The 18,106-nt window shown below is 48.8% G+C and overlaps 1 protein-coding gene across 3 annotated transcripts in view; it reads right to left on the bottom strand.

Annotated features, from left to right (window-relative positions):
• Positions 1-4,663: 4,663 nt before the first annotated feature.
• The window catches only part of Usp36 (ubiquitin specific peptidase 36), a 31,462-nt gene continuing 18,019 nt past the window's right edge, over positions 4,664-18,106 (bottom strand). For all 3 annotated transcript variants that reach the window (XM_085696120.2, XM_085696119.2, XM_048451855.3), the window contains 9 exons: positions 17,851-17,989; positions 14,353-15,021; positions 13,548-13,678; positions 10,384-10,926; positions 9,103-9,299; positions 8,412-8,513; positions 7,718-7,833; positions 7,200-7,351; positions 4,664-6,704 (listed from right to left, as the gene is read on the bottom strand). In XM_085696120.2, coding sequence (XP_085552246.1) covers positions 7,220-7,351; positions 7,718-7,833; positions 8,412-8,513; positions 9,103-9,299; positions 10,384-10,926; positions 13,548-13,678; positions 14,353-15,021; positions 17,851-17,989 — 2,029 coding nt within the window. In that variant the 3' untranslated portion in view covers positions 4,664-6,704; positions 7,200-7,219. The remainder of the gene's footprint in view (positions 6,705-7,199; positions 7,352-7,717; positions 7,834-8,411; positions 8,514-9,102; positions 9,300-10,383; positions 10,927-13,547; positions 13,679-14,352; positions 15,022-17,850; positions 17,990-18,106) is intronic.

Genomic DNA, 18,106 nt, shown 5'->3' with positions numbered 1-18,106 from the left:
AAGCCCACACACTTCCCAAGTATTTGCTATGTACATTAGATGCTGTTAGAGGATACCCAACCATAGCAAGAAGCTGCTCTGATTCCGATGCTTCTATTGGCAGCAGGGACAGTCCTAAATGAAAGAGAAAAGCATTGAAAATAAGTAGACCAGACCCAGGATGACAAAGATAGCCCAGTCATAATGGTGTGGCGACACCCCTGCTTTAGAGTAGAACACAGGTGACATCATTGGCAATGCTGACCCATGTAAGACCCCATCACACCCTGCTCTAGATTCATGTCCTTCTGATAGCAAGTCATGATATGTAACCTCAGTCCAGCTGGGTAATGGTGGCACATGCCTTTAATCCCAGCTCGAGGGAGGCAGAGGCAGGCAGAGGACCTCTGAGTCTGAGGCTAGCCTGGTCAAAGAGTGAGTTACAGGGCTATATAGACAAACTCTGTCTTGAAAAACTAAAAGGAAAAGAAAGAAAAAAATCTCACTCCAACCTGACCTCCACCTTGGCAGAGTTGGAACCAGGCGAAAGGAGGTGTCCTTGAGGAAGCGCTGGGCCTAAGCAACTGCCTCCCGTTGGTCAATGGGGAGGAGCCAGTCCCTGACCTAAGGCACCTGGTAGAGGCACCTTTCAGACAGGTCACTGGGGCCTCAGGGATGCCCTGGCTGAGAGCAAGGGGACATCATCTGACCGTGTCCTCTCACAAGCAGCTTGTCCATCCCACCATTCAGCAGGATTTCCTGCTTTAGGAGACAGTGAGATTGGAGAACTAGAGGGAAGACCAAGTCCTGGAGAAGGGACAGTGTCCCAGGCTTCATCAGGCATTTCAAGACAGCGGGCAGTTAGATCAGGCGTTCAAGACAGATGTGTGCATGTATACAGGTGCATACAGGGGAGGAGCTCCAGGCTGAAGTCAGGGACTCTAACCAACTAACTACAGGAATAAGCACAGATCAAAGAGGCAGATCACAACCTGCCAGCACCTGCTGGCTCACTCTGAATGGGGGATGAGAGCAATTGGGGAGGGCAATGACAGGGGATCCTGAGAGGCCTGGGGCAAACACACATCACCTATGGAACCGAAGTGAGGCATGAATGGAGGGATGAGGGCAGTGGAAAGGGAGAGCAGGGAACAAGAAGCTGAAGCACACTGGAAGGTCGAGGGAGCTGGGTGAAGGCAAAGAATGACAGTGCTCAAGACGGGACTTGTGAGCATGGTAAGAGCGTGAGACACAGCAGGCAGACAGGGTATGAAGGCAGTAAGGTCCACCACCCCTGGATGAAAAACAAAGCGGAGGGCCCAGCTCAGCCAAAGGTACCTCTTCCTGAGGCTGCAGGCCACAGAGGATGGAGGGCAGCGGTGTCCATAGCTTCGTTTCATGCACGCAGCGGTTAATGTTGCCAGCTTGACAGGGTCTAAACATCACCTAGGAGACACATCTCTGGGCAGGCCAGTGATGAAGTTTCTAGTCTGGGTTTACTGAGATGGGAAGACTCACTCTAACTGGGGGTGGTGGCACCATTCTATAGGCTGAGGACGAGTTGAGCACCAGCATCCGTCTGCTTCCTGAGAGCAGACACAGCGCGACAGCTGCCTCATGCTCATGACCACCCCATCAGGAAGGGCTGTAGCTTGGTGGTCCAGAATAAACCTTCCTTTCACAAGTTACTTCTTGTTGGAGGAGCTCACCTGTTGGTTCCCGGCTGCTCAGTCCCGAAATAATCACACAGAAACCATATTATTTGCAATACTGTTTGGCCAATAGCTTAAGCATATTTCTGGCTAACTTATATCCTAAACTAACCCATCTCTATTAATCTGTGTATCACCAAGTGGCTGTGGCTTACCAGGTAAAGTTCTGTCTGCAGTGGCAGAGGTGGGGGCAGCGCTACATGGCTTCTTCCTGACTCAGCCTTCTTTCTCCCAGCATTCAGTTTAGTCCACCCCCCCCTCCGCCTATCTAAGTTCTGCCCTATCAACAGGCCAAGGCAGTTTCTTTATTCACCAATGGTATTCACAGCACACAGAGGGGAATCCCACATCAACTTCTGTTGGTACTTTGCCACAAGAAAAGCAAGTATTTAGCTCTGGGCTCCCAGTCTTCTTGGCCTCCCACAGGCCTGGTCATCCTTACTGTGTCCTCTGTACTCCACCCCTCTCCAGGTGCAGAAGTTGTCAGCTCAGGTGTCTAAGAGGCCAGTCAGACCAGGTTAGCCAGTATCACCTGCCTAGGTCACCTTTATCACTGCCTGAAGTTATCCCAGGAACCCAGCTGACCCCCATGTCAACACTCTCACGCTGTGCCTCCTTCAGGCACTTCCTGTAGACCTGGCCACACCTTCCTCCATCCTTGTGGTCTTTTCCCGAAAGTACTCATCCTCCATTGGAACCACCAGTTCATCAACCACAAGTCATCGGCTTGACTTCACATTCATGCCAGAGCCAGCCAGGCTTTGGCAAAGTGTCAGTAAGAGGGTGATCTAGTACCCTGGCCAGCACTGTGCCCCAGAAGTGTCAGTCTGGTTACTGAGAAGTCACTGCACGCTTCTCTGGTTTGTGGACAGCAGTGACCTCACTCACTTCACCCATGCTTGCTTTTCTGTTCTTATATTGTCTGGATAAACAGCTGAGAACACTATGCCAAAGACCAAATCCCTGTGTCTATTAGACCAGAAACTTCCAGGTCTGAGCCACAGGTTCAGAAGGTTGGCTTTCCTAATTGGAACCCTCCTGCTCACAGGCAACTTTGGAGAAAACTGTCTGATCCCAACTTTCAGAACAGATGCTCTGCTGAGCAAAACCAGTGGGGTTGGGATGGCCATTGAGGGACCAGCAATTTCCATAGACACCTAACAAAGTCCTGTGTCAAGGAAGAAACCCAGTCCACACAAAACACAAGTGTCTTCTCATCACGCCTCCAACCTGTGGCTGGGGAAGCTGCTGGGACATCGTGCCACTAGATCAGAAGGGACTATGCTGATATTAGCATTATGGTATTGTACAACACTATCCTTGGAACGTAACAGCCAGTCATTGCTGAGGCAACTTTCAAAAGACCCTCAGAATTAGGCAGTTGACAGCTGATATTCCCGCTAGATGGGCCGAGGAGCATCACCAGACTCTCATCTATCTCAGCCATGGTAGAGGCAATTCATTTATATTTTTAATAAAGCTTGCCTGAAGTGCAGAAAATAAAAGAGCCACACTGACCAGCCTTACAGACCAGGCCGAAGTAACACACCTTTAATCCCGGAAGCCACACTAGCTGCCATAGAAACTGGGCAGCGTGTGCCTTTAATCCCAGAACTAGAGAGGATTGTAAAATGGGAGACAGCTCTCAGTCTCACTCTGAGATTCCTGGAGGCAGGATTGCCATTTTGGACTCAGGTCAAAATTAAGAGCCAGTGGCTGGCTGTTTTGCTTTTCAGATCTTCAGGCTGAGCCCCAATTTCTGTTTTTATTAATCATGCTTCAAGTCATCCCTTCTGCTCTTCCCAGACACCTATAGGTAATTTTGCCAAAATTGTATGTAAATGGAGATGGCATGTCCGTTTCCTGGCCGCCCAGGCCCAAATAGTCTCACAAAAACAAACCATATTAATTACAATACTGGCCGATTAGCTCAGGCTTCTTATTGACTTTTACATTTTAAGTTCTCATTTCTATTAATCTATATATCCCCACGAGGTTGTGGCCTACTGGTAAGGCTCAGGCATCTATTTCCTTCAGCAGCAACATGGCATCTCTCTGACCCCCATGTACTCTCTCTCTCTCTCTCTCTCTGAGCCTGGCTATATTCTGTCTGCTATAGGCTAAAGCAATTTTATTCATTAACCAATAAGAGCAACACATCTACAGAAGAACTTTCCACATCGATTGTGCATGAACCTGTGGTCTCAGGACTTGCTATAGTATATGCCCTGTGCAGGGTTGGCAGAAGGGTGGGAAGTCACCATCCATGCCTGGGTGTGGTTCCCTTCTAGTCAGATTCTGTAGGCAAACCCAATAACCTTTCTGGTTCCCAGAGCTGGGCTCCGGTGAAATCTGTCTACAGGTTGTCACTGGTGCCCATGAGGTGGTGGACATTTGTTTATGTCTCTCCAGATAGTGTCCCCCACAACAGATAGTGACAACATTCTCCACTTGACAATACACCTAGGGGGAACAACACTTCTCTGAGTTTCCTTTCTACAGTATTCTTTAAAAACCACCCCCAACATTTACAGAACCAGAAGTTGTCTTTTTTATTTTCTTTTATTGATTTTTGAGACAGAGTTTTTCTGTATAACAGCTCCGGCTGTTCTGGAACTCACTCTGGAGACCAGGCTGGCCTCTGTTCCCAAGTGCTAGTACTAAAGGAGTGTGCCGCCACTGCCCATCAGCCTTCATTCTTAAATAACAAATACAATTATGGGATAAACTTAGATACATTTCTTTAAATCTTTTATTTAAAAGATTTTTCCCTAAGAAGGGGATCCCAGTACATTGTCCAAGATGGCTCGTAACTCCTAGGCTCAAACGACGATCCTCTCTGATCCCAGCTGTGGATGGCCGTCGGAGAGGACAGCATGGAAACACAGCCACCTGATCTGGAGAGGCAGCCTGGCCATTGCTGGGGTTAGCTTTTTTTAAAAGTGAAAGGAAAAGGCAGACACAGAGAGAACTCACAAAAATGCATTACTTTATTGCACCAAGATCTTGGCAATATCTGGGGGCTCTTGAGAGGAGAGTGGAGAGTGTGGGGATCCCTGTACACATACAGATGCAGCCACACGAGGATGTAGGACAAGAACAGCCCCCAAACAGGCGGGTGAGTGAAAACAGAAACACCAGGGAAGCAGCCCTCTGCACATGGGCCCAAACCACATCTACTGCCAAACACAAAGTTCAAACTGATATGATTTGATCCAACAAAATGGCTACTTTTAGAAAAGCCTCGGTTACTTATATCAGGACATGTCGCCTAGAACTCTGATGATTTTTCCAGGACAACTGTGTCCCTAGCCTGTTTCTAATGGCTTCTAAGGAAGGAAAGGACTTGCCTTCACTAACGGTAACATATGCTGCCAGAGGTCAGGATGTCAGCTGGGGGATCATGACTACCCAAGTGGGTTACACTCCCTTGGAAGAGATTTTATAACGGATAATCTAGCAGACAAAGGAAGGAACCAATGTAGAGGAAACACAGGAGACAGATCAATTCTGTGCTGGCAGCTTCTACGACACTCAACTAGAGAATGTCATAGGAAAAAACAAATGTGGCCTAGAAGCAACTGATACAGGAACAAATGACAATACCACAAATGAAATGACAATCCCTGCCCACGAAGGTGCCTGCCTCTCTCCAAGACAACGCATGGAGTCCTCACCCTTCCTGGACACGGTGTCCAGAATCCGGCCCACACAAGACTGATTACATTCGGCTGGAAGACTCAGCCAGCAGACCCACCACGGAACTGCTGCTCCCTCCCTTTATTTCCAAAGGGAGGGGCACAAACAGGAAGGAAACACCCACATGGAAACAAGACCTTACCTCCTCACACGGAGAACACAGTTTTTTCCACAACGCAGCACTAAGGCCCTGATTGGGCAGCTGGATAAAATGCTACACATGGAATTGACAAGGCAGCCCCCACCCCTCCCAAGAGGCCCAGACTGAGGAAGCCAGTCCAGAGCAGCCTACAACTTCGGGAAAGAGACATGCCCTATGAGGAAGAACCTTCTGGAAACTCCCATCTCCTGAGTGCTGCCTTCCCTTGGAAATATGGCCCTCACTAGGGAGTCTTGTTAAACCAAAGTCTGCAGGGACAGCTTGAGCAAGACAGAAAAGGACTCTTTTTGAGACATACAATCTTCTCAATGTCAAAGCACTCACAAAATTGAGCAAATGAAGCCAATATTTGCATATCAGGGAACATATTGCTACAGGAAGCCACAGGCCTGGTCAAAAATAAATGCTTTATCATAAGTAGTAAAATAACGGAGAATTCATCTCTAAAGACCATCACCTTGACAGAGACCCGTAGGTTAGTGCAGATGCAGGAGAAGCTCGTCAAAGTCACCTCAGCAGGGATAGCAGCCTTAGAAGCAGAGGCGCTGGCACATATTTCAAGGCTCTCCCATGCCTAGAAGCTGCTGATTTCTAGAAGGTATGGAGGCCTTCGAGGAGATGCACTTGGGGATAGGGGCAGTGCAGTCACCAGGGGTTCTGCAGCTGACAGTCAGTCATACAGAGGCCCTTTTGAGGATAGGGCCACAATACAGCTCCAGCAGGAGAGTAAAGGAGGGCTCACCAGAAGAGGCACTAATGCGCCACCATCCTGAGTGAAGGACATGCTGGGAGATGCTGGCCCCAGTCTTGTCTCTGACAACCCCAGACCAGGAACAGAGGTGTTTCCTACCTAGACCCCAGGGTCTATAAGGATGCTCAGCCTTTGTAGATGTCTCCTGGGTTACTGTCGGCGTGACACCACAGGCAAGTCTTTCTCTTGCGAGGTTCATTATGAATGCCACCAGAGGCCCTGAGCTGAAGCCCCAGGGCTTCATTGTTAGATCATCTGTGAACAGAGGCACCAGGAGCCTCCACCATGGCAGGCTCACAGTGCAGTGGAGTCTGCACAAGGCCCCTCCTCAGAACCAAGTGGACAGTTCCCAGGATGTGATGTGACAGCTCTGGGATGAAGTGGCACAGGTGCACTGGTCTTCCTGGTGAGAAGAGAGACCATGACAATCTTATGACATCCCTGGGTCCTTCAAAAGACAGTCAGCCATACCTACAAATAGACACAAGACACACACACCACAAACTCATGCACCAGACATGCAAGACATTTACAAAACACACTACACACATCTATCACATACACCAGGCAGACATACTACATACACCAAATGGTCACAGATACCATACATACCACAGGTCACACATGCCATGTACATACCAGACATACATACATATTTAATACCATACACACGCCGCAGACACACAGTACACATACACCACAGATAAACATACACAACAGACCATACATCAGAGACTACACATGCTACACACACCAGACACACACAATCAGCTACCAGAGACATACAAAACCAAAGTACACACTAACATGCACACACACCAATGACGAGACATACAGACCACAGACAGACACGACCACAGAGCACCATGCACAGCAGACAGCACACACCCAAGCTGACCTCTAACAAGCACAGCGAGCTCAGCGGCGATAGCTGAGACTGGCGAACTTAGCAGGGTGAGTCACAGACCAAAAGTTCCGTCTGCTCTGGAGCTTCTGGAAGGCATTGAAGTTTCTCTTCTTTTCTCTCTTGAACTTTTTAATTTTCTTTTCCTACATTAAGAATCACAGTGTCACATGGTTCCCAGAGAGGGCTCCTCCAAGTCTCAGAGGCTTCTTGCTGCATACATAGCATATGCTTCCTAGACACATGTGCAGTTACCGCACATGGATGGCCTCTGAGGCAGGCTCCTGCCACCCTCGTCTTCCTGAGGAGGAGACAGAAGGAAGAAACCCACACCTGCCCAGAGTACTGGATGCACGGAGAAACAGTTCACCAGGAGGGAACCCAGGAGGCTGACTCCAGCCTCGCCCAGCTGCTCTGTGCACACACAACTGCACCAGAAACTGTTCTCAACGCTCACGTTGAACCGTGCCCACCTGCAGCCCCAAGCCTATGGTCATAGCCGCACACCATACCTTTCCTCGATCAAACTCTTCATCCCAGTCATCAAGCACGGTCTGAGTCCGGGCCAACCTGCTGTCTTTGATGGCATCCTGACTGACTGCTGAAGGCTCACCATCCCAGGTCAAAACTGTACAAGACACATTCTGTCAGCACCCATGGGTCCCAGCCACCCTGCAGACTCTCCTCAGGACTCATTTACCACCAAGGCCCATCTGCTCTAACCACTGTAGGGTTCTGACTGCCTCTCAACAGAAGAAACACGAAAGGGGAGGTGGGTGTGATCAATGTGAGCTCCAATTCCAACTGCAAACTTCTCTCTAACGTGGGTTCTCACTTCAGAAAAAGGGTTCATGCTCCAAGTCTGCTTTGTAAAACAGGACCAAAGTCAGTACTGCCAACACGAGGACCGGGGGCTTCATCCCTTTGCTCTTCTGAACTGGGGACCAGGATATTCTGCTCAGGTGGCCCAGGGTTTATGCTCCCCACTTTGCCCTGCTCTTGGGTCTCAGATCTTTCGGATCCAGGGACAGAATCTGCCTTTCTGCCACAGCAAGGGTCAGGTTAAAGCATATTCAACAAGTGTTGAAGTTTTATAAATCCGAGCACTGTGGTCTCCACACCTCCTAGAACACCAGGACCCCTCCCCACACCTCTCCTACAACCCGAATCAGTCAGACTCTAGGAAGCCCTGCCTCAGACCCGTACCTTTTTTCCCATAAGCCTTATCAGATGAGTCCTGGAGCAACGCCTGGACCACATCGGGTTCTTGATCTCTGTTCCAGCCAACGAGAGGCGCTTGTCCCAGTCCTGTAATCAGAGGACACACTAAAACCAAATCACACATCAACAGATAACTTCCTAGTGATAATCCTACCTCACTGTCCAAGTCCATTCATGAGAAAACAACAAAAAGCCAGCACTGAGATCTTTGTCCTCAGCTGACAGAACCACCTCCAAGTGCAATCTAACTACTCAACCACAAAGGGCCTGCTGCAAGTAGGACCTTCAAGTGTCCCACAAGACTATGCCCTGTCACAGGAAGTGTTCAGATCACTGGGTGCTTGCTCTCCCCAGGAAGAGTAGGTCCACAGTGCCCTTTTGCTCTCTCTGGTTTCCTGACTGTCAGTGAGCAGCTCTGCTCTGCCGTGTGCCACAGGGATGAGCTGTACCACAGGCCCAGAACTACAAGGTGCATGGAACCTAGACTAGAGCTCTGCTGCCTGCCCCCATCCAGAGCTCGTGGATGAAATGCTCATGGCTACGCTAGCCATGCCTTTACTCTGAGATGACTGAGGGATTAGCTGGTGACAGAAAGATGGCATGTGGAGAGCTCCCAGTTGCCTGCAATGAGGAATAGTGAGAGGCCACCTTTGTGGCTATCAGCAGCAGTCCTCACCCAGGCGGTCACTACAAAGATGACCAGTCATGCTCAACTCAGGGACTGGGGTGACACTGGGCCTCGGGCTCCTCTGGACTTCTGGGTGCTGGCTTTCTTCCTCTTCCTGCTGTGAGGCATGTATCCTTTTTCTCTTCTTCTTCTTCCTCTGCAACTCTGTCCTGGCCTCAGGCTCACAGTGGTCTGCAGGGCAGCAGCTGTGGGGAGCCAAAGGAGGGGTACAGTCAGCCCTGCAGGCACACCACAGGCAAGAGTGAAGCTCCTTGATGGCACCACAGCTCCACCCCGTGAGCCTGTGAGACAACTCAGCTATTAATGGCACTTGGAATCAAGCCTGCTGACCTGAGTTTGATTTCTATTCCCTCAAGTTGTCCACTACACATGTGCCATGGTGTGCAAGCATGCTCACATGCACACACACGTGTAAACAAATAAATATAATGCTTAAAAAAAGTTGTTGAGATGGCTCAGTGAGTAAATGTGCTTGTCATCAAGGCCGACAACTTGAGTTTGATCCCCAGAACCTACCTGGTAGAAGGCGAGAATTAACACCTGCAAGCTGTCCTCTGACCTCCATGTACATGCATGCGCACGCACACACACACACACACACACACACACACACACAACACACACAAATTAAAATTAAATTAGATTTATTTAATTACAAGGGGAAGGGGGACTTAGAAAGAAACCAAAGCAGGGCTGGAGAGATGGCTTAGAATTTAAGCACACTGGCTGTTCTTCCACAGGACCAAGGTTCTACTCTCAGCACCCACATGGCACATCATAACCACCTGTAACTCTAGTTCTAGGGGATCTGAAACCCCCATATCAATGCACATAAAACAAACAAATAAATAAATTAAAAAAAAAAACCCACGAAAGCTCCACCCCAACATTCCTGAGACCACTGGCAGTGCCGTGCAGATGGGGGTTTACTCCACACTGAGCTCACTCCACCCTGTCCACAGTGACAGTCAGCATGATGCTAAAGATAACTAACACACAGTCCTTGCTTTATCCGGGGCACGTACACTGCATCCACAGGATGTTGTTGCAACCTCATCTAAACACACAGCCTGGCCTGGGGCCATATGACCCTGTAATTCTTGGTCTTTCTTATGCACAGTGATATCCACGGCCTGGATGTGGCTATCTTCTTTCAGCCTATGGCACAAACTCACACAGGACACTTTCGACCCCACGTCAAGGCCAGCACTGTATGATTAGCACACACCACCCGGGAAGGCTATGGGTATATCCCAGCCATGCTCTTACCCATGCTGTAGAAGACTCTGGGAGAGGATGGCTTCCTGGCTAAGTCTCTCTGATCTCTTCCTCTTCCTCCTTTTCCTGCTGCTCACATGGTGACTGTCCAGGATGTGACTCACTTGATGGTCATTTACCTGGGGATGTGTACCCTCTTCCTTCTGGTCCTTAGACTGGCCTTCCTGCTGGGGAGCCGTGGCAGCCATATCCTCCACGTACTTCTTCTTCTTCCTCTTCTTGCGTACTGCTGCAGGTGCTCCCCCGAGGCACTGTGGGAGATGTGTATCTATACCCAGTCTCTGGGGATCTCCATTAGGGGTCTTTTTCCTCTTTTTGGAGGGGCTGTGCGGGGCCTCGCTGGCCTCTGGCAGCTGGTGTAAGTGGGACATGAAGTGCCCGTTGACCTGAGGCAGGGGCATCCCGGCAGAGGAGCGGCAGCTCTGTGGCTCTGATGTCCCTAAGGGCTTGGCGCTACTACTGGACAGTGATGCAGAGTGGGGGTGGATGGAATGCTTCGGGAGGGTAGATGGTCGGGGAGCAGGTGCAATAGCCCTGTAGACAGTAGGTACAGGGAAAGTCACTGTAGAAGACCTGCACAAGTCATTCCTCTGCCAACCCTCACCCCAGTTCCCTTCACATGTTAGGGTTTGAGACAAGATCTCTCTATGTAGCTCGGGCTGGCCCAGAACTGGCTACACAGACCGGGCTGTTCTCGAACTCACAGAGATCTGCTCGCCTCTGCCTCCTGAGTGCCTGGGTTAAAGGTGAGTGTCACCCTACCCAGCTCATCCTGGAATTTTAAAAGGTTATTCTGTCTTTGTGATTCTTAGATACACATGCAAATTCCACAGCTTTTAAAGGCAGGCTAACAAAATTCAATCTATGTAAAATCAAAGTTAGTCCATGTCGCAGTTTCTTGTTACAAAGGTGTTTTTTGTTTTTTGTTTTTTTGTAGGTTGAAAACTGAACAAGAACCTTGGGCATGCCAAGCAAGCACTGTACCACTGGGCTACACTCAGAGCACAGATCTGAGCATCAAACATTCTATTCTTTTTAAATCCAGGCATGGTGGCACATACCTGCAATTATAGCACTTAGGAGGTTGAGAAGTTGAGGCAAGAAGGGCAGCCTTTACCACTTAGTGAGTTGAAGAACAGCCTGTGCCATTTGACAGCCTGTCTTCAAACAGACTGATAAATGATACAAGTGAGTGTGTCAACTCTTACTGTGACCCAGAACTTAGGGAATAGAGGCTGGAGGGTTGTAAGTTCAAGGCCATTCTCCAACACACATCAAATCTGAGTTATGCGGGCTGGAGAGATGGCTCAGCAGTTAAGAGCATTGCCTGGTCTTCCAAAGGTCCTGAGTTCAATTCCCAGCAACCACATGGTGGCTCACAACCATCTGAAATGAGATCTGATGCCCTCTTCTGGCCTGCAGGTAGACACACAGACAGAATATTGTATACATAATAAATTAATTAAAAAAAATCTGAGTTATGCAAAGGCTACAGCAAACAAGATCAGCTGGGCAGCCCAACATAAGCCTCAGTCACAGCTCGTGGGAAGCAGAGACAGGTGGGCTCCTGGCCAGCCAGGGCTATGTGAGACCCTGTCTCAAAACCAAACCCCCAAATCTTCCCTTCAAACAACAAAAAATAAAAGCAAAACAAAGGAACCAAATCCTTATGTTTCAAGTTTTCAACTCAAATGTGTCAAGAGCTAAAATAAACAAAACATCCTATCCAGGTTGATCTTCCAATCTCCAGAGGCCACAATGGTTCCCTTGGGGACTGAGCATTCCAAGAGCAGCAAAACAAGCCATGCATCATCCACAGTTATGTTCCTTTGCATCTGGGCTGGGGACTGGGGACCCAATTTCATAGAGGCAACTACTGTAAGAGGAATAAAGTAGGGACCGAGTATGTGAGGCATGCCTGTGTGGGCACCTCAAAGGCTTAGTGGATTCATGGAGACTGTACTTGTCATTACCCAAACGGAAGAGACTAGCTGTGCCATCCAAACAAGTGTCACTCTCAGTGTCTGTTGGAGCTTTAAGAAAACATTTACACTGGGCTGGAGAGACAGCTGCACACTTAAGAGCACTCGTTCCTCTTGTAGGTTCAGTTTCCAGCACCCAAATGGTGGCTCACATTCACCTGTAACTCCAGCTCCTCTCTTCTGACCTGTGGGCACCAAGCACACATGGTGCAGATATACATGCAAGCAAAACATTCATACACTGAAGTCTAAAAAACAATTAAAACAAAATAGCTTGTTAGCTTGTGCCAAGTGTGGTGGTGCAGCTTTAATCCCAGCACACAGGAGGCAGAGGCAGGAGGATCTCTGAGTCTGCGGCCAGCCTGGTCTATATAGGAAGACCCCATCTCACACAAAAACAAGACAAGGAAAGAACAATTTCCCCCAGTGCCTTAACATTTGGGAACCTTAATATTTAAGAAAACACCAAAAATGTCATGCTAGAGACAGGATGTATGCACACTCAGGGTGGGGGTGGAGACAGCAACAGATGTCACCCTCACGGCATCCTGGGATTGGAGGAGCCCAGCAGTGACCCAGGACCTCACTCTTGCCTTCTCTTTGTTCCTATCTCCCAGCTGCCAAGGCATTTGGGTCCCTGTGAACCCAAATAACCATATATCTTCATATCATGCCATTCAGTACTCCTAAGGGACACCAGCACCATGTGTTCCTGCATCGCACTGGATCGCAAAGATCATCTACAGATGAGATTAAAGGGCCCTGAAGAATCCTAAAGCACTTAAGGTCTCCCTGTTCAGGCCTGGCATGCAGCTGGCAGCCTGGATGCTTTCCAGAGCTAAGGAATGGAAGCACTATCGGAGACCAAGTCATGACCCTGGCAGGAAAGATGTCCCTGCAGGGGTTAACAGGCCTCTGGACTCACACAGCATCTAACTTCTTGAGGAGGTACAGGTCAAGATAGTGCACAGCACTCCAGGTTACAACGTGCTGTGGCAGGCAGGTGAAAACTCAAGACTTGGGACTATGAAGACGATCAACTGAAGTTCTTTTACCAGACAGGGATGGTAAGAGGGGCCTCTGTCCTCGGTGACCCATGGCTCTTCACTAGCCAAGTACACGTAACCACAGGAAGGAAGGAGTCGGCACCCCGGGGCCTGTGCCCAAGCTCACCTGGTTTTACTGACAGGCCCAGAGGAGGCAACGACGGGGTGGGTGGCTTTCATGGGGTAGGTGAGGTCGGAGAATGCTGAGGGGGGAGGTGAACGGATGTCATTGCCGGTCGCCCTCCGCAGGGTGCTGGCCTGCAGTTATTGACATAAATAAAAACTTGGTGGTCTAAAAAAGGTTTCCGTGAGTGAAGAGGGAAAATAAAATTGAAAAATAAATAAAAATAAAATAAAAGAGCCCAGAAAGATGAATAAAGGGACAGAAGAAAAAAAAAGAAGGGGGTAGGTGGAGAAAGGGGATGGCAGAAGAAGAACCAGAGAGTGTTGTTGGTTAGAAATAAAAAGGAAAAAGGGAGGAATTTAAACAAGCATCCCAGCACAATTCCCACCTATCACTCACTGCCCACGCAAGCTCTGAATGGGAAACTCCTTCCCAGTCCCATACATCCCTCTTCCCGCTATGGCTCAGCTGTTCTTCCCACCCTGAGCAGCCCAAGAGCCCATAGTCCTTCCTCTGTGGCTCAACTAGCAGACTCCATTTACAGAGAACTGGTTAGTACTCTTATCACAGACTCCACCAGACACCCGCAGTGCTAAGTAACTGGTGTCCCCTCAAACCACTACCTCCACCCTAGACAACCTGCTCTCAATTGGCAAATGGCTGGGAACGTCAACAGACACTGTTCCTCTGAATTAAAGGAGCAAAGGAGGCCATAGTCCTTTGTGATGCCCTATCTTCCTATGCTTACATCGAGTTCCAAGTAACATTTTACAAGTCACTTCCAGAGAGGAGACCCTCACAGACCCACCTTCTTGGCCGACAGGGCCAGTTTTTTGGCTGGTGGAGGAGACATGAGGCTTGTGGGCTCAGAGGCGGTGCTGCTCAGGGCAGGGGACTTCAGCTTCACTATCTTGGGATCTGTTCCATTCAGCAGTGCTTTGGAATGGCCAGTGGTGGGACAGTCTGTTCCCTGAGAATCACAGAAATGTGTAGCTCTGCCCTCTGCGGTCTGTGGGGCCTTGGCAGGGTCACTGCTGGCAGAGTGTTCAGGGCTTGAGCCACTCGAAGCCCCTTTCTCCAGGTCCACACCACTGCCTTCCCCCTTCAGCCTGTGCCCGTTAGCAAAGGCTTTGACCAGAAGCTTTGGGGAGGTAGAGAAGATGGTGTCCCTGCTTGCCCAGGACCCAGGTCGCTGACTCCTGGATTCGCTGGTCCCAGGAGAGCCCTGAGAAGTAGTGGGGGATGCGGTAAGAGACTGTTGGGGAGCTGACTTCTTCACCTTCTTTCCAGGCTCATCCAGAATGGTAGGCATGTGTGTGGGTGTTGGGGTGAGTCTTGGGGAAGGAGACCCGGCAGATGTCTTTGCAGGAACACATCCATTTTGTAATTTCAGGCCTGGGAGGGAACCATTCCTGGATACTGGCACACCAACCTCCTCAGGGGCCTGTGGCTTTTTCATCATCACAGAGTCTTGTCGCTAAAGAAGAGCAAGAAAGGAAGCCTTCAGAGTCCAAGGGAGCACCACCCGGGGATTACAGCCAAACCAAAGCAGGCATCCCAATCAGGGGTAGCTTCTGGGAGCCAACTGGGTTCTGGCTAATGGTAAATACTCCAGGACATATATACAAAACAGGCTGCACTTTAGGACTGCCCTTCCTATAAAAGCAACAGGGTTTCACCAAAATCTGAGAGAATGCACAGGGAAAGAATGTAGCAAGGCCCCATCATGTAAACACTGTTCTCCACTGAGTGTACTCTGTATCCGTTTCATCATAGTGCTACAAGCTAAAGCCTCCTCACAGGGTAGGCCCTCAAAGTCTTCAGTTTCTCACTGGTAGCTGTGTATCTCTTCATGGCTTATACTATTCCCTATGCCGTGACTAAAACAAACAAATAAAACATTTGATAGTTTAGATGTCATTTTAGAAGTCCAAGAGGTCAATCTAAAATTCCTGGAAGTCAATGGGAACAAGTTTTGGGGGCTGGTGAGATGGCTCAGTGGTTAAGAGAACACTGGCTGTACTTCTAGAAGACTTGGGTTCAATTTCCAGCATACACAGGTGGCTTCTGGATTCTGTGAGCACTGCATGTACATGGTGCACAGATACACATGCAAGCAGAACAAGCACCCATACACAGAAAATAAAAATACATCTTTAAAAAAGGGAGCCATTTTCTTCTGCTACCTTTTAGTCTCAAAGAACTGAGGCCCCCATTGCACCACGGCAGCCCTCCAGAGATTACCTTCACCGTCCTTGGCTGAAGATCCAAACAGAGTGGCCCTACCGCCCTACAGTCAAGCACATCACTGGATGCAGTCCTGCCCTATGCAGCAGTCTCCAAGTCAAACGTGCTTTTTGATACACATTTACTCAATGAAATAAAAAAAAAAAAATTCCGGTTGCTCTGACATCCTAAAACCAAGGCCATATGAAAGCAATCCCCTATTCCTAAACCTTTCATAATGGCCACCTCCTGCTTGAGCACACTCCTGTCTGCTGCATCTCTTTCCTTGGTCACCACAGGCCTTGTGGCTCATGCACGGCCTCACATATAGTCAGCCTTTTCTGTACTTAGTAGTCATGTAATAATTTACCAGAAATGGGATTCCTGGGCTGTGGATTACCTCATGAACTTCGACACAGGTGGTAGGACTGAATTTCCTCTTTTCTGGCAACGTATGCATATTTCCACACACTGCCAAGGCATCTGGGCTCTCTTCAGGCTGCCATCCCTATCCTTCACAGCAATCACAGCAAATGTGAGCTTCCTAGTATCTGCTACAGTTCCTTTTGTGTGTATGTGGGGAGTGGGGTGGGGGAGAGCAAATACTGGTGCTGGAACTCAGCTAAGTACACACTGACCACTGAGAGATACCTCTCCCAGCCCCCTATTGCAAACATTTTTAAAACTTTACTGTGTTTTAAAGATTTTTTGTTTGTTTATTATGTATACAATGTTCTGTCTGCATGTATGCCTGCAGGACAGAAGGGGGCACCAGATCTCATTGCAGATGGTTGTGAGCCATCGTGTGGGTGCTGGAAATTGAACTCAGAGCCTCTGGAAGAGGCAGCCAGTTCTCTTAACCATTGAACCATCTCTCCAGCCCCTCAGTTTTTCAAGACAGGGTTTCTCTGTGTAACTGACCTGGCTGTCCTGGAACTCACTATCTAGAGGCTGGCCTCAAATTCAGATCCACCTGTCTCTGCCTCCTGAGTGCTGGGATTAAATGCATGAGCCAACATAACCTGGTAATTTTTATGTTTATTTTATTTCACATACAAAACTTTGCATTTTACTTTAGCCAGTAGCTATGTTTCTTATCAATTAAAAAGTTACAAAGCCTTCTTTCAGAGGTTTAATTACTTCTGTCTTCTGAGTTTTTGGCCTACATTTTATGATAACTTACTCATACAAAGACTATTTCCTGACATCTCTCTCTCTCTCTCTGCAAAAATCAAGTCATTTGTTGTATATTACATCTGCCTGGGACTCACTTCAAGTGAAAGATACCAGGTGTGAGAGCTTGCATCTGCAATCACTACAATCCCAGCATCCAGAAGGCACAGATGGAAGGAGCACCCCAAATTCAAGGACAGCCTGGGACACTGAGGAAGACCTGGCCTTCTTCTCCAAAGGCGGCTTTACAAATGTGCAGTATAGGAGTGTGTGTGTTGAACTGGATCATGCAAGTAAAGCAGCCTTGTCCTCGTGGCTGTACCTGCCATTGCTTCTGCATGCTCAGGTTTGCCTCCTTCAACCAGGGGCACCTCTGCAAGTGAGGCTGCCAGCTTCCCAAATGGCTGCAGTGACTTCCAACTCTGCAGTTAAATCATGTGGATTAAAATTCAGAAGACCACAGCTGACTAAGTTTTATTACTGTGTATATGTGGGTACATGTTTGTGTGTATATAGACATATCTATGCTTCTACTCTGAACCATTTGAATAAATGCAGACATCGCATCCTTTTACCCACAGGTATGCCTGTATCTAGCACCAAAGAATTATAAAGAAGCACAAGGCCATGACTACAACCAGGACACCAGCATTAACAGAAAACACAGTGGGTGTTTCCCTGGGAGTCTGTCTAGCACTCCTGAGCAGCAGTTGAGCCCTAGAGTCCTATCTTTCCCTTCCCAGGGCAGCTGCTAACCACCTTAAGAAATAAAATTGTTGTAAAGTGTCACAGCCTACAGGTTCGTCTCACCATGGCAAGGTCCCTGAGAGAAATCCCCTAGAGTTCTGCAATGTTCAAAGCAGGAACCAGAAGAGCAGCCAGGCAAGTTCTTCCACTTACACAGTACCTTTGCCATCAGTGGGGAAGAAACGACCCCATTGCCAGGGCTCTTCTTGGGGTGATCTGGAATGACACTGGGACGACTGGGAAGAGTGGAACCCATCCTGGAGACAGGGCCCTCAGGACTTTTCTTAGAGCCTGGAATTCTGCAGGGGGAAGAAAGGGATTGAGATTTCCTTACTTGTGCCAAGAAAGCAATGCAAGGAGCAGCAGAGGTCCTAGTGTCCCAAGCAGTCTTCTAGAACCCCTGCCGTGCCCTCTGC

The sequence above is a fragment of the Myodes glareolus genome, chromosome 9 (assembly GCF_982192425.1).
Source record: "Myodes glareolus chromosome 9, mMyoGla1.1, whole genome shotgun sequence".
Lineage (NCBI taxonomy): Eukaryota > Metazoa > Chordata > Mammalia > Rodentia > Cricetidae > Myodes > Myodes glareolus.
Note: the sequence above shows the minus strand (reverse complement) of the source record. Positions and strands in the feature narration are given on the sequence as shown.